The 25,141-nt window shown below is 40.1% G+C and overlaps 1 protein-coding gene across 5 annotated transcripts in view; it reads left to right on the forward strand.

The window, feature by feature from the left end:
• The window catches only part of PXYLP1 (2-phosphoxylose phosphatase 1), a 58,671-nt gene extending 53,939 nt beyond the window's left edge, over positions 1–4,732 (forward strand). For all 5 annotated transcript variants that reach the window (XM_072866774.1, XM_072866776.1, XM_072866775.1 and 2 more), the window contains one exon: positions 2,381–4,732. In XM_072866774.1, the coding sequence (XP_072722875.1) occupies positions 2,381–3,312 (932 nt within the window). In that variant the 3' untranslated portion in view covers positions 3,313–4,732. The remainder of the gene's footprint in view (positions 1–2,380) is intronic.
• Positions 4,733–25,141: the final 20,409 nt, after the last annotated feature.

Genomic DNA, 25,141 nt, shown 5'->3' on the forward strand with positions numbered 1-25,141 from the left:
CAGATTGATCACCCTTGGCATCTCTTTTAACTTTGTTTCTAACAAGTTGGAGCACCTTTCCTTGATGTTGCTCCACACCACAAAATTGCTTTGTCACCCTTGTGAAAAATGACATTGTTCAATCCCTCCTGAGGAAGATCTGGTACTCTATTGCTGATTGGTTTGTAATTCAGAATGGCCCTGGAACTGAAGCACAATCACTTAGTTGCCATTTTTAACCTGTGATTTAACTACTGTGTCCCCTGCAAGAGATTCAGATGTAACAGACACATTTGATGCTTGTATTATGGGAATTGAAAAACTTTTAAACATCTAGTGCTTTCTTCCATTTTGAAAATTTTTTTTCCCCTAAGCTTTGTAATGAAGCATGTTTTCTGGCATATTTATTTATGTATATTTTCACCACAGGAAAATGAAACTTATTTTCTCATTCTACCTATCAGTTCTGCTGAGCTACTTATTGGGAGAAAAGGTTAAAATATCAGCAATTAAATTCCAAACAACTTCTTTAAAAAATTAAGTTTTGAGACTTCATCAGTACTACCGCTTAGTGAGGCTGCTGGACTCTGCTAGTGAACATATTCTTTAGTTTACACCAAAAGGGTAGAGGAGGTGGGAGGTAACTGGAAATGTTGCAGTCAGGGATTTGAATATGTAGAAGAAAGTAAGCGAAGACCTGGGAGTATTGTGGTGCTGGGGGAATATTAGAAAGAGACAAAGGGTTTGGGATTGGAGAGGGAGAGTGGAGGTAGTGCTGGATCAGAGCAGTGATAAAAGGGCCATTGGAAAGGATCTGGGCCTGCTGTCAGCAGGCAATAGAAAATATGAGGGGAACAAAAAGTAAGAAGACAGAAGTATAGAAAGAAGTTGCCACTTTGTAAGAAACAGATTTTCACAGATTCCACAGCTCTTGGAATTGTTTATGTTCTCCACCCAGAATAACCAGCTGAATTGGTTTGAACAGAAGTCCATATGTATGTTTGCTGCACTTATTTTTTCTGCATGTGTTCATATCAGTGTGTCAAAAATGAAAATACAGAAGCGCGTTCCCACAAACATGTGGAAACAGACTGTTGCACAACTGGGTAGAAATGTGATTGTGAAAAGGGTTAGTCACATGTGGATTTTTCTCTTCCACATTCATTGATTTAATTTGAAAATTCACATTAATAATACTTTTCTGTTCTCCTGTGTCTTTTCAAATTTTAACATTGATCCATTCCATTTTATTCCCACACCTTGCTTTTAACTGTGTTGTTCTTTTTATCTTAATACCAAAGACTGAAAGAGCATATCACAGTGGATTTGGGTAGTCAACGGGTGTGGAGACTCACTAGAGAGAATGAAAATAGTGTTGAAGATTTGGGGAGTTAGCACCATTTTCCTTTTGACAACTGTCTTTCCAGGAATCTCCTGTATTTTTTAGTCCAGAAATTGCCTGTCAAATCCTCATATGTTCTGGGATGCCATCAGAAGAAATATTTGTGTTAGGCCGGTGTCAAGTCTTGCAAAGTGACTTCAGGAGAAATCTAGTCAGGTTACCAAGGAACTCTTCCTAACACAGGATGTTGTGTGTGAAACTGGATTCATCATTGCACACAGCTTGTAACTGAGTTCCTATTTGAGACTCCTATGGCCTGTAGCAAGTTATATAGATGTTCTAGTGCATAAAGGGTTCATGCCTGTTGCTTTGCTGTGAGAGGGTAACACAAGCAAGGTGGATGCTGGAGTAAAGGTTTTGTCATGTGAGAAGGATACGTACCTTCTTCCTTTCCAGCTGGATAAAGGCAGAGCATTAGTGTAAGAATTATCAAGCAGTTTGAGTACTTGCTGAAGGAAGATGGAGAAGGAAGTTTGATGCGATGGCCACACTTCACTCTGTTTTGTGAGTTTACACACTAGTTTACATTCTGTGTATTCATTTCATGACTGCTGGTACTTTTACTGGCTGCCATAAATTTGCAGGGAGCACAGCATTCATTGCCTGTCTGGAAGTCTGACTCAGATGCAGTCTGGATCTATCTCCATAACCATCTTACTTTTATAATCATGTTAGACACATTCAGTCTGTGTCTCTAGTCCAAAGGTCACACATTAAACCACTAAGGTTTTAAACAAATTTTATGGAACCAGCTTTTTCTATCTATATCTCAGTTTAGCTCCTAGAATCTGAGAGATACTGAATAATAGCAAGTATCTCGTATTTCCTGCGATTTTCCTAATAGTCAAGCATAGGTGAAGTTCAGATTTGAATTTCATATCCTTTTAACTAACTCTGCATTTACTAGTAAGACTGCTAGCTGTGTATTTTATTTTTTTCTCCAAAACTAAGAAGATTCTAATCATGTGTTGTAACTTCTTTACAAAAAATCTCTTCCAGGGGTTGTGCAACACTTGCGAAATGGACAACTATTACGAGAAATTTATATAAACAAACATAAACTGCTTCTGAGTGACTGGACAGCAAAACAGCTCTATTTGGAGACAACAGGAAAAAGTCGAACCCTGCAGAGTGCATTGGCGCTGCTCTACGCTTTTTTGCCAGATTTTGACTGGAAGAAAATTAACATGAGGCATCAGTGGAGCACCATTTTTTGCTCTGGAAGCTGCGACTGTCCTATGCGAAACCACTACCTAGAGGAGGAACAGCGCAGACAGTACAGTTTACGGGTGAAAAACAATGATTTGGAGAAAATATATGTGGATATGGCAAAGATTGTAGGCATTCCCACCAGACAGTTGAGAGCTTCTAACCCAATAGATTCTCTCTTGTGCTATTTTTGCCACAATGTCAGTTTTCCGTGTACCAAAACTGGCTGCATTGGTATGGAACACTTCAGAGTAATCAAAAGACATCAGTTGGAAGATGAGAGAGAGAGACAGGAAAAGAAACTTTATTTCTTGTATGCACTATTGGCTACTCATCCTCTCCTCAACCAGACTGTTAATCGGCTGCAGCGTATTGCAGAAGGCAAGAAAGAAGAAGTATTTGTTCTTTACTCTGCACATGATGTCACGTTGTCACCTGTTCTTAGTGCCTTGGGCATTACAGAGGCCAGATTTCCAAGATTTGCTGCCAGATTAGTTTTTGAGCTGTGGCAGGATGGAAAGAGACCCAAAGAACACTTTATCCGCATCCTGTATAATGGCGCTGATGTCACATTCCAAACCTCGTTTTGCAAGGATTATTATAAACGTTCCAGCAAGCCAATGTGCCCACTAGAAAAATTTGTTAACTTTGTAAAGAGAGATATGTTCTTAGTTTTTAACAGCACTAGTTATTATGATGCATGTCGTCGAAGACCACTGTAGGGAAGGAAAGTGAAAAGGAAGCAATGTTAACTTGCGTATCAGTGAAAGTCTGTATTCTGGTTGAGGCGCAGTTCTGTTTTGTTATTTCTTGTACTTGTATGCGTAAGTACAAAAGGATATTGCTTGAAACATTCTTCAAATAGTTTTATTTTCATTCAGATCGTCTCCAATAGAAGAACAAATACTGAGGGCATGTTATGTATATGTGCATGCTCACATATGCTGTCTTAACTGTAATGAAATGATAAATCACGTGGGCTACTGAAACCTGGATGTCGCTTGATAAAGAGTGAGAGAGCATAGACGTTGTTTCTCTGTATTCCAGAGCAATACTTGGATGCCATAAATTTAAAACCAAAACAGTTGTGTTTTTTTCACCACTATCTCAGTCATTTTAAGCAGTTCGTATCAAGGTATTTATGAATTCCAAGCATCTGCATTAAACCATTTGTAAGGAATTCTTGAAGCTCCCTACTCAAAAGGAAGCATTTTAATATTTAGGGGCAGGTCTTGAAAGCAAAGTGCATGTGTGTATCTGTGCATACTTACTGAGCATGTACAAATGAGCATGTGCCTTTTTGACCTCACGGACCTATAAATACTTGGCTGTTGTTGCCAGTGCCAGAGAAGGGTGTACTGGAAAATGCATATAAGACTCTACTCTTTGATCGCACTTTCAGCACTTTGAATAGTTCAAACACAGTCTAGAAATATGTAAAGGTCTTGTGACATTAAAATAGATAGCAAACACTAACATTACCGCTAAACTTGAGTGGGAAATTAGGATTAGAAATCAGTTTTATGGTGAAGTGTTGGGCTCTTTCCCATTGTGAACATGTTCAAGCTGCTGTGCTATGGAACAAATCAGTGTTTTAGGAATTTGATATAGTGACTGCTTGAGACAGCTTGACTAAACACTAAGAAGATTTTGTAGTTGAGTTAGTATTTTTATGGACTAGGAAGCTCTTATTTTGTAAGATCAGACTTATACATATTGTACTGTGTATATTTACAACACAGTAGATCTTTCTTACTTGTTTAGTTTGTAAAGACTTGTGAACCTGACTTTTAGACATTTTTTCCCTTTATCAGGATGTTTAGACTTAAGAATAAACTGTCTTTTATGGGTAACTTGAACAATGAGTAGATATGAAAACTTGTACTTCAAACTGCTTTAATCTCTTTAGGAGTAGAAAACTGAGAACCAATTGTTAATAGAACTCATAGAAATTTTATAATGGTAGAGGTTTTTTACACCTCTAGAAATAATTTAGTCTGTGACTTGTGATTCAATGGTGCTAGTTTATCAAAGAAAACATAACTCAGCATAAGTTCTCTGACTATTGGCATTCCACTTTCTCTGTTTTCAATGCTGCATTTGAACATGTTTCTTTAAATAAAATTTTGGGGACTCTTTGTATACTTGTGTGTTATGTTTATTCTGACTTCCTTAGCTGTTTGCAGTAACAAGATAAGTGTGTATTGTTAAGCTGCTTGTGGCATTAGTAACTTCTGCACGTAATGTGTTCTGGTTCCCAGTTTGAGAAGGAGCAGGTAAACATTTCATGAATACAATTCAGCCATTAATTGGAGGAGATGTGAATTTGGATGGATTTCTCATTTGTTGGGCTCAAAGAAGTATTGAGATCCCAGATATTAATGGATATTGCAGCTGTTTTCCAGCTTAACGTTTTTGTAGAGCAGCAAAAATGCACTGATTTTATGGACTTTTGGTTGCTGATCAACAGCATTCTACCTGAAGTCTCAAGTAGAGCTTGGGGTTAATCCCCCTAGGTAAATCAGTTACCTTGGGTGCCAGGAAATGTGTTCATCTGTATAATCATACATCAAGAAGAAAGTGAGACAGATGCAGAGACCTCAGATTCTGTTAGTAGCTGCAGTTCCTCAGGTTGCCCCAGATGTCAAATGTTCTGGATGTCTAATCTCAATCAATGCTGCTATGTTGAAGGGTGTCCCTAATAATGGTGATAATGGTGAATATGAAGTATTGCTATCCTCTAGCCATAGTTCTCTTTATGCTTAGAGATGTATGGGAACTCGTATTTCATTCCTCATTTCCGTTCTCTCTTCCTCAGCCTTTGTTTCACTGTTACCTATAAACTTCTGTTGTGTTTAAGGAGGGTGGAAGAGTGGGTGTAGGAATACTTCATGCTCTTCCCAGCCTTGTTCATGCCAAGCTCTCACCTTGCTGTCTTTCCTTACTTCACGGTCTCTGAGTAGAGGAATGATCCTTAACATCATGTTTTTAAGAAAGTCGGTGTGGTGCTGAGCGACTTACAAAGAACAAATGAGTATACAGTATATAAATGGAGGAGCACAGGCTGAATGTAACCCTTTTGCATAGAGAAATGTATAAGAAGAGGTGTGTGGCCATAAGGGAACATAACAAGGTGAAAGAAACAATGCACTTAATAGTTCTTGATGTCTTGTCTTTGTCAGTTTTCTTTCTGGCATCCAGTCTATAACAGTTTGTATGATCAGGGCCATGTGTGTGCAGTATAGTGAAAAGGCACCTATGTTATTTTGACTGTTTCCAGTTGTTGCTCTTCCTGCATGCTTTTGTCTTCCTTTAAAGAAGAAATAAGGTTACATGAAAATGAACAAGTAAGTAACTTTTCCTGTTTCTAGGGGAAATGCAGACCATTGTGGTGTATTCTTATGGTTTGCTTATTTTAAATATATGTATGCTTTGCTGTTAATGTAACTTCTCCAGAACTCCAGCAAGAATTAACGCCTTTATAATATTGCAGTACCTCTGCTGTCCAGACAGCTTTTGAATATCTCCAAGGGTGGAGACTCCACAACCTCCCTTGGCAACCTGTGCCAGTAGTCAGTCACGCTCACAGTGGGGGGGGAAGAAGAAGTTTGCTTATGTTTGGAGGGAATCTCCTGTGTTTCAGTTTGTGCCCACTGCCTCTTGTCCTGTCATTGGGCTGCACTGAAAAGATCCCTCTTCTTTACATCCTCCCTTCAGATACTTAGACACATGGATGAGATTCCCCCTGAGCCTTCTCTTCTCCAGGCTAAACAGTCCCAGCTCTCTCAGCCTTTCCTCATGTAAGAAATGCTCTAGTCCCTTAGTCATCATGGCCCTTCAGCGGGGACTCTCCAGTAGCTCCATCTCTCTTGTACTGGGCATGATAAAGAGCATTGATAGCTGTTTCAGCCAAAATGGCCTTCCATTATGGTCCAGGCAGTGGTAAGAAACCTGGATTGGGGAATTTAAGGAAAATCTGAAGCAAAAGTTTCAAAGGTACAGAGGGCCAGACTCCATATCGTTTAGGTGGCTGAAGATGGAGATCATTTACAGCAAAAGGTATTTTTCCTGTCTTTTCATATTCTTGTGCTAATGTCGTAAATAATTTTTTCCTTTTTTTCCTGTAGCAGTCAGTGTGAACAAGAACTAACTTGCCATGTTGCTAGGACCTGCTTACCTGTATGTCTGAGGTGTTACCAAATCTCTAAGGGTGTTACCAAATCTCTAAGGGTGTTACCAAATCTCTAAGGTAAAAAAAAAAAAAAGCTAATTATGTTTCTGTGTATGCATGGTTCATTAAGATATGCTCATCTCTTCTAAGCCACATACTCAGAGGATCTGCAGCAATGAAAGACTTGATACATCTCTAGTGCCACTGGAAGAGCTACAAGAAAGAGCTGCAGGGCTGAGATCCTTCTCTCAAGACTCTGACTTGGCTATGGAGACAAAATGATAAGCAAACTGCATTATCAAACTTGATTAATTATTAGGTTTTAAAGTTTGACCTAATTTATGATTCAATTTGCAATTGCGAGTGGATTTATATTTGGACTAAGGTCATACATTTAACTACCTGAACAATGGAAAGAGGAATTGGTGGGAGTTTATTTATCCTGGAATTGATGAATACTCTTTCTATAGGGATGGACTGATGAATTAGACCTGCCAACTGGGAAGCATTGACTTGTGCAGTTGCACAGTTTAAGATAGAGCAGAAATAAAAGCTTCTGCTCTAAGGAATGCTGTTTGAGATCCTGTTGCCTTGAAATTGATGTGGGAGTGGGATGTTTTGTTTGTGTGCTAAACACTGTATTTAGAAACTGATGTTTAAACATGTTGAGTACTTGTAGTGTGAGTAAAATGTGTGTAGCGTTTCCTCATAAAATTCAGCTTATTTTTCAGTGCAGTGCTGATGTGCAGTTTCTCTTCCTCCCCTCCCTCCCCCCATTTGTTTCAGTTCTTAATAGCTTTAGTTTCAAATGCTCTTTCAACATTATGAATGCCAATGGCCTAGTTTGAGCTGTCATATTTTATTTGTGTATTTGGGAGTGGTTGAGAAGGCATCTAAATGCAAAATATTTGGGTGCAAAATAGTACAGAAAGAAGGTTCTCTGAAAACGCTGTCTGAGAGTAAGAGATTTGAAGAAAGAAAGAAATAGGATGCCCTCTCGTGGCGGTTTGTGTGAATTAAATGTTGCACACCAAAGCCGGGTTTGTGTGAATTAAACTGGAAAAAAAAAAGCCTTTGCTCTGAAATTGCATCACTGTGGAAAAGCAGAGTTAAAACCAGGTACGTTGTAGATGGATTTCATCCTGCAGTCTGAAAGAGAGGCCTCCTTCTCCATGGTTTAAGGGAATGGTTGTTTATTTATGGAAGATGCGCAAAACCTTGTGGGGTGAAGTAGGAATAATGATGACAACTGTCATGGTTATTTTGAAGCAAGTCGTTCCTATTGCTGAACACAGGTGTATTCTCCAGGTCACTACACCTTTGCTATCCTCTGTACCAAACTCAGTCCTACTCTCTTCAGCAGAGCAATTTTTGAAGTTAGTAAAGCCTATAGTATATGGAATTATAAAGCAGAGTATTTATTTCCCTGTCAGTTTGCTGGTTTGGTCTCAGGTAGTTTGCTTGCCTTGTGGTTTGGTTTCTCCCCCTTTTCCACATGAAAGGAGCTATGCCACATGTGTGCTATGTCATTATTCAAGTAGTTGAGATATGACAGGCTCTGAACTTTGCAAAGTTCCTTCAAACTGCAAACAAATACCATTAAGCCCTTTGTTTCCAAAAGTCCTGGATAGCCATTTTCAAAAGTGATTTAGAACTACTCTTAAGCTATTCCTGTAGGATCCCCTGACAAAAATAATAATTAAAGCTTTTCTTCTATTGAAAGTAAAAAAGAAGAGTGAAAAACGAGTGATGGCATTTGAAATGTAAAGCAGTCTAGATCTCATTCTAAGTAAGAATAGTCTTTATGGTAGAGGGAAAAAAAATATATCTGTTTGTCAGTCTTTAAGATGCCATTGAAAAATGATCATTGGAGAATGTGGGAAAGAAAAGTTTATGAGCTGAAATTGTTGCTGTTGAAGGTCCTTGCAGAACAGGACACACAAGATAAAAGAAGAAAAATAGATAACAGAAAATGTGGCCTTTGTTGCAAATTCTTGCATGCATCTTCTCTGGAGCAGGTACAAAGAGGCAGCTGTTTTAAGCATGCTAGCCAGGAGACTGAGAATCCAGGACCAGCTACAGGACAGAATGAATGTATAAGGCCAGTTACAGGGGTATCCATAATGCGTATGTGTGAGTGCTGGCATGTATGCATATGAGCGTGTGAGGTAACTGGAAGATTAAAGGATCCAGGGTGCTGTCTTGCTACTGAATGGACCTGGGTAGGCAGAGCTGCAGCAGTCTTGCTTCTTAGGGCTACTGGATTTGGCAGCTCCAAACAATTTTGTCATCAGAAATGAAGTGATGTAAAAAGGGATTCTGCAGATTTAGATGATGGGAGGGATGACTGTAATACTGATAAAACTGTTTCTTCCTTAAAAAAAGTCTGTCTGCCCCAAAAGCAGTGAGCAACAGAGAGGGAATAAAAGCCTAGTTTCTGATGAACTGATATTGGCCCACTGGTTACTAATTTCATTCTCCTTTTTGAACTGGTCACATACTTAATGTTCTCCTTTGACAATGCTAGTTATAACAGGCTTTTCACCAATTCAGTGCCTCTTTCATTTAAAAATCAAAACAAAAAACAACCTTTGTAAGTAACAGGCTACAGTGCTTTTCTGCTACATTCATACATGCATAGTTCAAGCATGAGAAGGATAATTAATGGCTACTGACATTACTAGTTGCCAAGTGGGCAACAATAATGTCTTGAGTGTGTTCTTATTCCTATCTCAAGTGCCAGAGAGGTATCTTTTTGCTTAAACCTCTTCCATAGGGGTTTAAATGATGTCCATTACTATGTAATAGAGCTGGTGTAAGATTACATTTGTCAGCAATTACTGTGCTCTCAGCTGTGTTCCTAACCCTTTAGATGTGAACCCACAGTTAAGTAAGTTTATGGGAAGTTTTACCTGTTAATAATTAACTTTTCTTCCAGTCTGCGATGTGGTAATTGGGTTTTTGGTAAGAAAGAACACTGAAATGCGTCAGCTTGCAGAATAGTGCTTTTAATAGGGGACTGGAACCAGCCAGTTATGCTCTGAAGTGGTGGTTATAAGGAGGAAGGCAGCCGGCTTAAACACATAAAAATAGACAGGGTCTCATTAACTGTAAGGGCTTGTTGTGCATCTGTGCTACTTCTGACAGTGCTTATTCTGACTGGCATAGAATGGGAGTTAATTGTCAGGGCAGCACCCATGTGTCCTGATATCCATGTGAAACCGCAGGATTTGATTGAATCTTGCCTTTTCACAAAGGACTGACTGCTTGCCATCCTTAATTTTTGTAAAGCAGTCCATTGGGATGTAGACCTTATCTTCTGTCTGTTGGGCCAGCAGCCCACTAGGAGGAAAAATTGCTGCAGATCCTGGAAGCATGTGGCAGGAGGGAAAACAGCATTTTTCTGTCCTTGATAGCTCCTTGGCAGGGCGTTTTTCCATGCCACAGGTCTGACCCTCTGCTGTAGCCATTGGACTTGCGATTTGCAGCAGCTGCTGGGGATCTAGCCCTGCATCTTCAGCAGCTGTGTCACTGCGTTCCTGTTGCCACGCTCCTGCTGGTGACACAGTTAAAATCCAGCTTATTTGCTCCTGCTTATTTTTGTAGCTGCTCTGCTTTTCAGTTCTGTCATTCTCTGATGTTTGTGTGTGTGCTTTGAAAAATGCTACCTATGGACCTCGTAATTGCAGGATACGCTGGCTTCTTCTGTCCTTTAAAACTGCAGTTTTCCTTCCTGCAGTTTTCCTTTCAAGCAAAGGCAGCCCCAGAGCTGTTTGGTTGCGAGGCTTTGCCCTGTGCTCCTCCACTGGCAGGGGAGAGGGATTTTTGCCTCACGGGACAGCTTAGCGACAGTGCTCTGAGGGGGGGATGGCGGGCGCCGCTAGGGCAGGGCAGGGAAGAGGCCGTTTGAACGCAGGGCCCTCGCGGCGCCCCCCCGGCCCCGCCGCTGGCTGTCAGCACCTCGGCTGTCACCTCCCGGCCGGTACCTCTGGCCCTGCGGCTGCCGGCTTGAAAGTCCTGAGACGAAACTGGAGAGGAGGGCGGAGGACGGCGGCAACCCCTACCTCAGGCGCGCGAGGCGGGCCTGCGCCTCCCCCTGGCGACCAACGGCCGCAACGGTCGCCGGCGCCTGCCCGCGACCGTTTCCAGCGGTCAGGGAGCTCCCCCCGCGAGGGGACGCCGGTTACTTGATGTCGAGAACGTGTGGAGAAAGTAAATATGAGAACAAAATGGAGTCCTTCCTCCTGCTACGGTTTTGATAAGGTGTCCTGGTTTCGGCTGAGATAGAGTTAATTTTCTTCTTAGTAGCTGGTATAGTGCTGTGCTTTGGATTTAGGATGAGAATAATGTTGATAACACACTGATGTTTTAGGTGTTGCTCAGTAATGTTTACACTAGTCAAGGACTTTTCAGCTTCCCATGCTCTGCCAGGTGCACAAGAAGCTGGGAGGGGGCATAGCCAAGATAGTTGATCCAAACTGGCCAAAGGGCTATCCCATACCATATGACGTCATGCTCAGTATAGAAACTGGGGGGGAGTTGGCCGGGAGGTAGTGATCGCTGCTTGGGGACTGGCTGGGCATCAGTTGGCAGGTGGTGAGCAGTTGTATAACTTGGTTTTTTCCTGGGTTTTGTTCCTCTCTTGCTCTCTTGTTGTTTTCCCTTTCATTACAACTTATTATTTTTTGTTTGTTGTTTCAATTATTAAACTGTTCTTATCTCAACCCAGGAGTTTTCTTTCTTTTGCTCTTCTGATTCTCTCCCCCATCCCACCGGGGGTGGGGGGGAGGGTGAGGGAGTGGCTGTATGGTGCTTAGTTGCCGACTGGGGCTAAAACACAACATTAGGACATATAGTAGGATGATGGTCACCCAAAAGGCGAAGCCACGGGGAACCTGGAAAGTTGTTGCCAAAATGTGAGAGCGTGAAGTGGGAGCTGGGCCTGGGCAGACCTGTGAGTCCTCTCTGTGCCCGGCGGTGCCAGCTCCCAGTGCTGCTGCCAGCTGCCAGGGGTGAGGGTGGGCTGTGAGACCCACCTGGTCTGCTCCCACCTCTCCTCCAGGGCTTTGAGCATCGCGCTGAGATTGGCACAGGACTTTGAGTACCACTGCAGAGATTGGTGCAGCTTTGTCAAAAACCATAATCAGCAAAAAAGCTAAGGTCAACCAGGGTTTAATTTTTAGGTATGAAAATTGTAGTAAAATAATGTCTCAAGCACATTACAAAGTTGCTAGCATTTAAGTTGTGACAGTAAAGAAATCATGGAATGTGATTCCATGTGGAATGTGATTCTGTGAGTGAATGATGGACTAAGATGCCCGTTCCTTTCAGTTGTATTTGCAGTCTTGTGTATTTATGTTTGCTCGCTTACTGTGTGTCTCGTCCCTCTCGGTGCGTTGCGAGATGGGTGAATCTTTTTGATTCCCCGGGGATTTATGTACTGACAAAGGCTGATCTCTGCTCGGCAGAGCCGCAGGCCAATAGAGTCACGACAATGACTCAGAGGAACAGTCAGACTAGCAACTTTATTAACTAGCGAACTAGACAAACGGACAAACTTAACAAACTAGCAAGCTCAGCAAACGAACAGAGGCAATTTGGCAATGGAGCTATTTTCCAGGCAACCCGTCACAATTCAAAACTCATATACCCATATATATATATAGTGGAAGAGTAGAGGAAAAGAGAAGTGAGAAGGAAAAGAGAAGAGAGGAGGACAAAGAAAAGGGAAGGTATCACCACCCTTGGATTCCACGATGATGACAGACGCGGCAATCCTCCGGTGATGGGCGCCCGCCGTTCCCTGGGAAAGGTGTCTCTTTATACTCTAATCCCTGCCTCAGGTCACGCCCCTGGAGGACTTACGTTGTTCTGGTCCTCAAAAGTTCACAGGCCCTGGGGGAGGGGGGTGGTTGCGAGGAGTTTCATTCCAAGTTTCGGGTGGTTGCAGGCCCATTCCTTAGATAAAACTCCGTGTGATGTGGTAACTGCGCATCTTCCGACGCGCTCTTCTCATCCCGTGCTAGCCGACTTGCTGCACCTTATCTCGCTACAATGTTTGAGACAGTACGTCTTTCAGTGTCTCACAAGACAATACCTCTTTTAGTCTCTCCTCCGAAGAGCTCTCCCCATCCCATGCTAGCCGACTTGCCGTCGCCATGCAAATCGCGCCTCATCTCTCCACAATGTTTGAGACATTAACTCTTTCAGTCTCTCACACTGTGCGAGCAAAATCTTAGCAGCAATAATTTGTGATGAAATGTACAAACCAGGGGTCTATCTGGAGAGAGAGGATCTCTTCTCCCTAACAGCAAATCCCCAGAAGGTATTTCTTCCAAGTAACTTGAATGCCACCCCAATCAATCTTTTGCTTAATCCAGAAAATCTGGATGCAGGTTGAGTTTGTATCCTGTGTTGATATTGTACCGCAACTTAAAATGATTTTTTTATTGCCTGAGAGTATTTGTGCTGTAGCTGTAGAGGGAGTAAGCCAGCACTGGCATGCTTTGACAGAAAGTCATCAGCTTTTGTACAAATGTTTATTTCCCTATAAATATGGGTATAGATTTCATCCAACTTTGGCCGTCATGAAGGTATTTTGGTAGTTGTATGGAGGACTTGGAAACTGTCTGATCAGGGAACAGAAACATGAATAGCATGTGCATGAGATGAAACAGCTACAGAATGTCAAATATTGAGAACTGGAAACAGCAGGTGCAGGGAGCAGTTTGTATGAGAGCTCAAAACTGAAATATGTCATGGAATCCCTTTGAATACTTCTGGATGTTGCACACCAAATTAAAATACGAAATTGGTTTGTGGTTAATTTGGGGATGGAAAGATGATGAATTAATAAATGGTTCATTGTGAATACTTCCAGCTCTAAATATACTACAAGCAATTTACTTACTGCTGTGGAGTGGGACGTGCAGTGTTGCTTTCTTTTCTTTTTAAAACAACATTCTGTTTCATCAGTACAGAATCCAGATCATGTTTTTCCAGTCCTATGTGCTTTTAAATAATGAATATAGATAGGCTGAAACATGGCTGTAGTTTTATTCTTATTTTCTTAAGCTTTCAATTTATCATGGAAACAGTCACAATTTCTCTTCCTCTTCAAGCTCTTGAGCACATTTAAGTGTAGTATTTTATCAGTTTGAAATGGTGTTAAAAGAGGAAATAAAAATAACTGGTGCAATAACATGTTCACTTTTGGACACAGAACCTCAAGAACAATGAGAAAGCTCAAAAATATGGTTGAACAACTTAGAGTGAGATAGACTCCAGAAGAGAAAACTGAAAGGGAAGGATTTAATCAAATGCAAATATGATTACTGTGAAAAGAAGGAAATAATCTCTTCTTCCTTATGGTTAGGACAAGAAGTAATTGTAGTAAAAAAGACTGAAGTTGGACATTTAAGAAAAAATTTGCAGGAATAAGCCTAGCGGAATGGTGGAATGAACTGGTGGGAGGGGAACTGAAGTCACAGGCCATCAGTGTCTTTAGGAACAGGAGATACAAATGTCTCCCTGGGACCATTGGTTGATATCCCCCCCCCCCCCCCCCCAGGAGATAAACAGGTGACTTCCAAGTCTCTTTCATCCTTTATTTTTCTTTGATTCTATGGAAATATGTTCCTAATATCCATCACATAAAATACTGCTGGCGTGTATTCATGGTAGTCTTCTGGCAAACTACTCATGAATTTGGAAGTTGTACACTTCTTCAGAGTCTTCAAGTCATGTACAGCTAGCTATATCATGACTTCTCATCCATCAAAATGGAGCCACAGAATTTGGCAGGGCTGGGGTTTCTCTCAGTTCCCACCAGAGTGTGCAAATGTAAATTTCATTCCTGGGTTCCTGCCAAAAACCTCCTCAGGGAAAAATCTGTACTGTCTTAACCTGTTGCCTTTCATTACTTCTTTTTTCCCCTCCATTTTCTCTCTTTCTAAAGAAGTTGAAATATTTTTCTGTTAAATCAGTGACAGCTCAGGTGACTTCAAAATATTGGCATGTGTATGGGGGCTTCTCTTCCAGACACAGAATTTAGAAGGGCTTATTGCATCTCTGATCCACTATTTTTAGAAATTTTTTAAACTTCTTATTTAAACTTGTTGCAAAGTTTGGCTTTTCCAGAATTCAAATGGTGCGTGTGAGTTCATGTGTATTTGTTTGTGTGTCTGCATACAAATACAAATTTTTATAGGGGATTCTCATAAATGAGTACACGGTGGGGGGGACACACGACGACTTTATCTCCAGCTCTCAAGTCTGTCAAGTCAGAATTGGGCTTGAACGGTACACTTTGCTCTGCATGTACTGTTCTCTTTATCAGGCCCTCCTAAATGTGAATTTTCAAAATTTGTTTATGCAGTTTTCCAGCAGTATTCCCTGCAGGGAAAGTAGTTTTTGTAATGAAAACACTTCCCTGCAAGAGGAGATTACAGTCTGTCAAATATTGATCTAAATTTTCAAGCTGTTACAGCATTTATCAATTCAGTTCCTATCAAAACTATTGGGAAGTGTATAGTTTATCTGCACAAAGCTCAGCAAAGATATTGGTCATTACCTTCTTGAGATGTTAGGAACAGAAAATTACTTTTGCCAGTAGAGTAGCATTAGGTGCCCCTTATCAAACACTTTTAGCAGCTGTCTTTCCTATTGAAGAGTTTTCCTCAGTCTGACAGAATGCCAATGTGCCACTGTTACCCTGGTAGGCCAGCTCAGTAAATCACCTGTCTGTTGGATGTATGGAAGAAAAGAACATATAACTTTGGTACTTTAATCTGGTGCTTGACTGTATCTGGTCTATTGGTAGCATTTGAACACAGAAGTGAGGTTTTTTGTAATGACACCCAGCATTGGTTTGGGGAGAGGTCTCCCCTTGGTAACTTTTGAACCTGGCTTGATTTCAACAACATTTGACAGGAAAGTAGAAGTCTCCAAGTTGTACAGATTTTGTGACAATATATGTACCAGGCAGAGGAAAGAGATCCTCCAATTACCCCATCTGTAGGGAAAGTAAAAGCATGTTCTGAAGGCACTGAAGTTGACCAGAGATGAGATAAAAATGCACAGAAACCAGGCTTCTTAAATCCTGAATTTACTTTTTTTTCTTTGTTGTTCTCCATCAATAGACATGTGTCCATAAAGGTAGTGCAACTAAGCATTTCCAGATTCATGCCAGTAGTCTCAGGTAGCTGATCTGCACTGAAAAGTGTCTGTAAGGAGAGCAGGTGGGTAAGTTCCAAATCATTTTTTTGACATGGCAGTCTGCTTTCTTGGTGTCAAGAGAATAAACAATTTCAAACGAATCTTGCTGGAAGTGTTAGCATGGTATTTGTATTTAAAATATGATACATGCCATCCACCTGATGAATGCTAACAGTATAGACAAATGAGCATGGCCCCTTCACAGCTGTGAACCAAACTTTGAAAAGGCTCACCTGCACCCCAGTTGAAAATCCTGAACTCATTCCAACATGCAATGTCTTTCTGGAAGCTCTAACTGAGAATAAGATTCTTCTGTGATTTTACTGACCACTGAAATTGCCAGTTGAGTGAGGAAATGTCAATTCAAAATAAGGGTGGCTAGAGGGAAACCTTTTTGTTAATTCAAGTTCTACAGACTTTTACAAGAAGTAATGAAAGGAATTTTAACCTTAGCATTCTGATGAAATTCCAGACTCTGTAATTACGTTGGCTCTGAACTCCACCTGCAGTTTTAATATAAAATGCTGTTCTGCTTCAAGCTGTAGCCTGCTGTGCAGCTATGCTGCTCAGTGTCAAACAGGTGCTAGAGTTCATCTGAGAGGTAAATGATAATGTAACGTATATAATCTATACAGTGCTTTGTTGCATTTTTCAAAGCCCCTTCAGAATTCCTCAGGATAAAATACACAGCAGAAATGAGATACTGTTTGAAGAGAGACTTTTTATCAACCTGGCTGATGAGTTAACTTTTTGGGGATGCTAAATTTTTATGCTTAATGACATGTTTTGCTAAAACTTGAAATATAAATACATTATACATATGATCAGTATATACATACATTAATCCAGTGTCCTGGAACTTAGGTTGATTCTCCTTGTAAAAGTAGATCAGCAAAATGGTCTTATTGATTGAATAGAGAATCCATGTGACTCATTTAGGAGTGATTACCGAGTTCTGTTTGCTGGTCAGGTGTGTATAACCTCTGAAAGAATGTGCTCCCATTGCACAATTTGCTTGAATAGAAAGGCTTTAATCCTCTATTTTGAGAAAAGGCAGTGAAAAAAGAGGTAATCTGCAGTTGGGTGATGTCAAGCACATGCCATCTCTCATTAGTATTTTTTAAATGCAGGCATTACCTATCATTCCGTAGGCTGTGGTGTAAGAGGGCTGGTCTGCATGGTGGATTGCTGAAAGGCTGTTTGGCTTTACCAGATTTTTACAGTTTTTTTGGAGGATTTTTCTTCAAGAAGCCTGCTTGTAATTTATGGTGCACCATAGTTAAGAGATTTGCATTACTTTCTTTTTAAGTAAGTGTTCACTGTTCCATGGAATTTACAAATTGAACACTACTCCTAACACAGCAATGCACAGGACTTCCAACATCTGTAGCCTGAGTTTTGGCTTTATACTGGATGTGAAACATTACAGACTGCATTAAATTCTTGTGTGTAACTCAAAAAATTTCCTGTTGCCCTAGACTGATAGTGGTTTACTCGGTTGGTTCTTCTCCATTAATCCAACTCGCATGATGATAAGAATGATAATTTGAGTTCCCTGCTTATGATTGCCTTTTTTAATATAAGTATTTGTATTTTTAGTCATGAGACTGCCAGATGAGATTAGATCCCACTGCCATAATGCTAGTGTGTATACTCTGAGAGATGACCCTTTTACCAAAATGAACTGGACAAAGTGCTTCGACTAGACAGTGAAAGAAAAAAAGTCTTGTCTGTCTGATCCTCACCAGAACCTCAGCTATTTCCCCTAGTGCCATTCTGATACTATAAAGTCTACAGTACAGGATCATCTTTGAAGTGGTTGTATTTAATTTGCATCTTGCCTCTCTGATTCTTGCACCAGCAGTATCGTATCATTAAGCTCCATTCTTACTGTTTATAGACCAAACCACTCGTTCTTAGGCTAGCACTTACCCAAGGAAATGCTGAGAACTTTATTATTTTTTTTTTATAAACCCCAAACTGTAATTGAATGTAGAACTGTTTGAAGTGACTGGATGGCAACTGCGGAATTTAATCAGGACTTTAATGTATGTTCTATATGAATGTAAATCTCACTCCTTACTTAAAGTAATTCAGTATTCTGTTTAATGCTTGTGTAAGAAACCACTGTGTGTGTTGGGGTGGGGAGGGGGAGAGTAAATGATTTGAGTAGAACTCCTGACACTGTAAAATGCTACTCAGTGTGAAATGACAGCTTCAGCCTGCAGGTGACAATTTAGTGTTTAAGTAACTTGAGGGAGGGAATATTTTCCAGTTTGCCTTGGGCACCGAGAACCTTTGTGCTTACCGCATCTTAGAAATTTTCTCTGCAGGCTTTCTAAGGGCTGCAAGGACTTCCTCGGGGCTGCAATGCCTCACCCTTGCTATTCATTGCTGCCTTGAGGTAAACAGTGACTGAATGCTCCTTGAGCTGTGAGGAATAATTTCCCTTTGATCAGACATAGCCTGAGCAGTGTGCTACTGCTCTGTTCTTCTGCTGACTGTGTCTAAATTGGGCTGCAAACGGAGAGAGGTACCTGCAGTTTGATCATTCGTATTTTATTAAAAACTTGTCATAGCACAGGAGGCTGTGGTTAGAAGCTCTCCAAATGAGAGAATTATGTTACCAATGTCAAAAGAAATTCAAAATTCACATCAGTGACCACACTGAGCTCTGACTTCTTGTCTTCCTCCTCCCAGTCTTTTTTGCATCTAATTAAGATATAAATCAGCAGTATGCAGGTCAGAAACTTCACTGAGAGAGCTGTCCCACTTTCTGCATACAGCATAGTAGCCAGCCACCCCAGGGTGTAAAAATTAATCCCCTAGGTGTTTGTTCCACAGTATCATATAAGATATTGTTGCCAATGGAAATATGCCATGTTGGAGGCCAGGCTGCTCACTGGGAGCCCTGTACTTGTAGAGTTCTTTCATTTTTGAAGGCTACAATCAGTCAGGAACTTACGTTCTGTCACACTTAGTCCTTGTTACTGGCACCACAAATCCCTGCTCTGTTCGCCTTCTTTTGAAAGGCAATTCATCCACAGGCAGTAGCATATTGATTATTATTTTCAGGTTGCCTCTTGCAGGCATACCTTTAAGAAGTTTCACAGCCTTAACTTTTATAAATTTTGCAGATGACATTCTAAGCAAATATGAATGGATCAGTGAGAATTACCATAATCCATAAAGATGTGAAATCTTGTCATCTTAAAGAAGTGGGAAGAAGAAATGTCTAGGACTCAGACTTCTAGCCAAACAAGATGACCCTGTGTTTCAGTCTGAGCTATTTTAATTTTTAACTTTAGGAGCTAGCCACCTGAAGTGTGATAAGCTGTCAGGTTCAAAGTGACATAGTTTGAAATGTAGGGAGTCGGTCAACCAATGGGATCCCTGTTGTGAAAGATCTGAATTTGAGTCAATTTATTTCATGACTGATTTCATCTAGAGATTCTTCTCTTCTAGTGTGATTCTAAAATAGCCTAACACTGTTAATTGTTTAAATGTGAATGAGTGATTTTTCTAAAGACTACTGTATCTAACAGTGTCTTTGCCAGTCCTGGGGAGAATCTTGTGTATATCAAGGGGAAAGAAACGTTCCTAGTTATTGTCATTATATCAAGATTTGTTGTGGCTGTTTGGCTCCAGACCCCAGGAATATCACTTGTTTCCTATTCTTAAACTCATGGAGCAGGGAAACTGTGTCTGTTTCTCCAGGAGAGGGTGTCCCATCACTGCAGGCCAGAAAGATCTTACACACTTACACATACTTTGGTCTACTTGTTCCCATGCTATCTATCTCAGCCAAAAACAGCTTGGAGAAGTGCAAAGACAGTAAATCTTAGTGAAAGAATAATGTGTTTGAAAGGGTTGATGGAAAGACTATATGTATGGCTCTTTCACTTAACTTTCAGGAATATCCATACTGATGAGACCTGTTAATGAGCATAGAATACACTTGAATACACTGGGGACAATTGTACCTATCACAATTCTTTTCCCTTTTCTGTTTATGTAACAATCTATCCTATATGGTGTATTTCATTAATTCCTTACCGAAATCTAACACTTGATTTGTGGGCCATATTTCTGTCCTTGTCTGATTTTGTTTTCAGACACAAGGTGCGTTCTGTATAGCAACTACGATATTATATACACCTATGCTGTGAAGTACCTTTATTTGATTTTAGCTTCCTCTTCAACATGAAAGCAAGATGCCTTTTTTACTCTTTTCTCTTTAAACAGTGACTCATTATTCAAATGTGTGGCAGCTTTAATGAAAATTTGCATGAGGCTGTAGAAGTCACTCTAGCTGATGGTTATGGAATGAATGTGTGCAAAATTTATTTGGGACTTCAAGTTCTTTGTTATAGTTTCGGTGGTTGTTGCTCTTCCAAAATCCTGGCAGCTGAAGAATGAGAAAAATAATAAGCAGAGAGAGGATCGATAGCAGGAAAATTAACTTCTAATATAAAATGACAGCTTGACAGTGAATGTATTTGGCATGAATTGCAAATGCAGCAAAGACTGGGAACCGTAATCTGATTTTTTTTTTCCCCCCCGATTCTATATCATTCTTTTATAGAATGTCATGTATATACTAACACCATTTGTGTCATAGGAGCCTTAATATAATAATATTATATTGCAAAAGCATTCTCAGGATAGTTGTAAGTGTCTCATGCCTCCTCAGTGGCATTTGCAATTAATTTTTGCAGTAGTAAATGTTAATTTTGGGGGAATTTGCCTAAGTTCTAAACCAAGGAAGTCTTCTGTACTTGATCAAGTCACCTCATAAGAATAGATAATCTCAAGACTTCTGTTCTTTGGTGCTCAGATGTCACCGAAGTAACTTAAGTTGGTATTATTAGAACTGAATCAAAGCACTAGCCCTGACTTGGCTCATGAATTGTAGCTGCAATCAAATCCAGATTCAGATCTTCAACTCTTTTAATTTAAAGGGATAGCTGATGGCAGTGTATGTGTTGTGTTCATTTTCTACATTGTGTACTTGGCAATTGTGTTTCAGTTGTTTCTCCAAACGTATGTAGTGTTTGGGTTTTTCTCCAGCTAATTCTAGCTCTGTTTGCTAGACCTGATCCTTGCCTTCCCTTGAAATAGCCAACACACCTGGTATCATGTGCGAGTATGAAGGTAGCTCCTCATGGACTTTTCTTTTGTGTTTTTTTTTCCCCAGCTTTTGCTGTGTGAAGTCTCAAAGGACCACATGCAGAAAGTTTCTTCTGAGATTCCTACAAAACAACCTCTACTTCTTCCAAATACTTCCCACGACTGCAGAGCATTCATTTGAACTAAATGACCTTGACTGAAAACTACGAAGATGTTTAGTTCTGAAGCAATAAAAGGGTGACTGTCTAACATAAAATAAGGAATAGAACTAGATGTGGTTTTGTGGCATGAACCTGTTTTACACCTGAAGCTTAATATTTAATAGAATGCATGGCTGAGACACTCACCTTGCCGTGGTATCAACCACATTCCTATGCTTACATGTGTCCAATGGGAAATATGACATTTGAGGAAAACCAACACTTGGCTGTGTTCACTGAAATTTCCTAATGGCCATAGTACCAGTTTTCTGAGAATGACTTGCAAATCCTGTATATTACAATGAACAATGATTCAGATACTCATTCACAGCTAAAACAGACCCATCAATTATGATGCTACATCTTAAGACAACTGGTCATTCCCTCTGCCCCCTGCTTAGCTCATTGGATGTGGATCACATTTCCTGTACTTGGACTAATTTTAATTTTTTTGGTTGGTGGAACTGAAAGATCATCAGCCAACTCATGAGAAACATGATGATGTGTCTTCCAGAGGTTCATTAGCACTCACTCAGCAAGGTTCCCCAGCATGCCTGTAGTCTTTGGAAGTAGCAACCAGATTGCATGTAGGTGTGTAGCATGTGTCTGTCAGCAACATGAATCAGTCTTTAACAATTGTGATTTTTCTCTGTGAAAAATGAGTATGAAATTCCTTTACTGCTTTATGTCACACACACTTTATAGCACTAACAACACTTGCTGCGCATAAGGAGTGTGCATAGGCTCTTCTACTTGCTTAAAAACAGCTTGAAATGAGATGGTGTTAGTGTGCTTGCTCCTGTCCAAAATTATCCTAGTTATTGTGCCAAGTCAGAGACATGAATGTCAAGCCATTCCACAAGCTTAGAAAGGATAATAAAAGTATTTATGAATGTTACAGTTTTAACTGTTACATTTTTTAAGACCTCCACAGTCTGGACTGATTTATGGCTGTTCAGCTCTTTTTAAAAAAAAAAAAACAAAAAATCAAAACATATTACATACAAAAGACGTTAAGGAAGCCAGAAGCTATGCATTCAAAGAAATATCTAAAAATAAGAAGTACAGCTATAAACTTTAATATCCCACTGAGAAAAGGAGAAGGTTTTTCTTGTTTGGCTACAGGAGTGTGTGCAGTTTTGCTGAAATGCAGTTCTCATTTTGCCTCATACAGTCTCTATGGTGGTGACTGCTATTTTTATTTTAGACGTGGGCTTTTTAATTTCCTTATTTATGTTTTCATTCTCATCATAAGGGATGTATTGTAGCTGTTCTCTGCATTCTGCATGTTTAATTCTAAACTCTGACATGCAACAGCCCTGGGTTGAGGTGTGGCAGCTGGAAATTCAGTACAAATGACTTGCAGTCCCCAAGTCTGTAAAGGAAGTTGAGTCACAAAAATACAAATTTCACAACAGAACAAATGAAAAAAAATGTTCATAGAAACCAGCAGGTGTTGTATTATACCCACATTGTGACTGTTCTATGTCATTGTCTGCGTGCTTGGTATTTTTATATAATTTTGGCTCTGTATTCTCAGCTGGTGTGGCAAGGATTTGATGTTACACCACAGGTGTCCAGATGTGAAAGATTCATGTCTAATCATGGCAGTACAGAAGTTAAAGAAGTGAATGACACAGGTGAAATCCACCTTTTGGTAGCCTAGAAGAACAATCACTATGAGAGATTCTGGAAGTCTGGAAGAAGAATAAAAAAACAGTAGAGTGAGAAACTACTTCTTCCCCTCTAACAGTCCATGTTTTTGCCGATTCTCCTGAAGGAGTTCCCATCTTGGACGGAAAATTCTATCTATTCCATTAAGTCTCTACCAGCAGTGTGAGGAAAAACTGATTAAAGTTTTGCTTCTTTTCAGAAGCGTGCTTTGTTAAATTACTCCTTATTTTATTTATCATGCTGATAGTCATGTAAGCAGTGGCCTGTGTGAGGAGAAATATGAAATTTAATATTAATGTTCGTGGATGTAGAGTGTAGAAAACAGTGGAGGATTTTGGCTGGCCAAGATGTTCTGGCACTTTTGAGAGGTCTGACTTACAGAGAGAACAAAAAATGAGTTTATTAACAACCACTGAAAATTAGATGTCAGAAATACAGTGAACAGTATGCGTACCACTTCAGGTTTAAATTTAGGATCCCAGTCCAGCAGTTTTAGCCTAATATGTGAATTAAATAACATAAATATTTATTTTAAAATGCTGTATTGACAACTTGTAACAGACCCAATTCTTTTGATCATCCAGAGAGGATGCAGCTCTCAGAAAATACCCATGCTTCCTTTTTTTTTTTTTTTTTTTTAATTTAACATGCCTTCTTCCCAAGATGATTTGAGTAGCCTTGAACAAGTTGTTTGATAAACACAGCCTGAGATCTGGATAGATATATGTTGCTGATATGCCTGCTTAACCATGCAGAGAGATAGCAGTGTGATAGTTTGTTAATTGTCTCCTGGAACCAGTTTCAAGCTCTTTTTGTCAATGCCTGATTTCAGCCATTGGTCAGGGAAGATGATAGGAAAAAGGAGGGTTAAAACATCAGCCTCTAATTAAATCTGTTGGAGTTTTATTTCTAGCATTGCTTTGTACTTGCCGTGTGTCCCAAAGAAAGTACCTGGGTCTCTTGGAGAAAGGCATTGTAAGCAATGCTCTGCAGCACCCTGATGGTGTTCCAGTGGGAACCAATGGAGCAGTTGTGGACTTCTCTTCAGAAACACTGGACAAACTCTGTTTCTGTAACACTTCCATGTCCAAGGCGTGCATGGATAAATAAAGTGAGGTGTGCCCCAGAAAAATGCTGTGGAAATGATGTATTTGAAATGCTTAGGTACTGCAGTGGTAAATCCTATATAAAAACTGTACATGTAACTAGGAAAGAACACAGGGTAATATATAGACTTGCTGCTTTAAGGTATTTCCAAAGGCTAACTACCTTTCATGTTCTCCTCATTAGTGAAAATTTCCATGGCCTCCTTTCATCTCCATTATTCCATCTGTCACATGCAGCAATAGAAATCTGAGACTGGTTTTCAAACAATTCTAGGAAAGTGCCCCCCTTTAGCCTCTGCCATGAAATACAGCACAAAATAACATTTTTAATGAGACATCAATTATAGAATATGTGCAAAAAATTAAATACCATAGACCTTATGGAGTGGGCTTACAGACATCTGTTACTGTTGTAAAGGGAAGTGACAAGACACCAAGTTGGCAAAAGCTTTGAGAAAAACATGCCAGGACCTTCTCTCATAATCTCCTCTTCCCAAAGAAAAACAAAGGCTTTAAGCTAACAACAAACAAACAAGTTATATTACAACATAAGCTAGGATACTTAACTTTTTAAATAAACAAAATTCATAATGTCCAAGTCAGCCAGGACATAAATAAAGGAGTTTAAATAAACAGTCATGTTCCCCACTCCCTGCTTCTTCCCACTTCTGCCATGGTGGTGGAACGTAGATCCTTGCTTGTATGTTTAGTTTAACTCATTTCAGTTGTTTTGTGGACTGCAAAAAACCTCTACCCGTCCCCCTTGGTCTCTCAGAAGGTTTATTAATTATTTCTCCATTTCTTTCAGTGTGCGTTTGTTTGCTCCCTGTTTGAGTTTACGCTTTCCAGCTCTATGCTGTGACTCTTTTACTCAGAAGTCCACAAGGATGTGGCTAAGTGGCTGTTGTACTCCATGTGTGGTGACCCTGAGCTGGTAGGATGCTCATGGAGAAAGTGATTCCCACCCCATGGGCCCTTGTACAACTTTTGACTGTCAATGTGCTAGGGAACAGCTTCACTGGAGGGATGGATGTGGGTAGCTTTGGTTGTTTTG

Source organism: Ciconia boyciana, chromosome 7, assembly GCF_034638445.1.
Source record: "Ciconia boyciana chromosome 7, ASM3463844v1, whole genome shotgun sequence".
Taxonomy (NCBI): Eukaryota; Metazoa; Chordata; class Aves; order Ciconiiformes; family Ciconiidae; genus Ciconia; species Ciconia boyciana.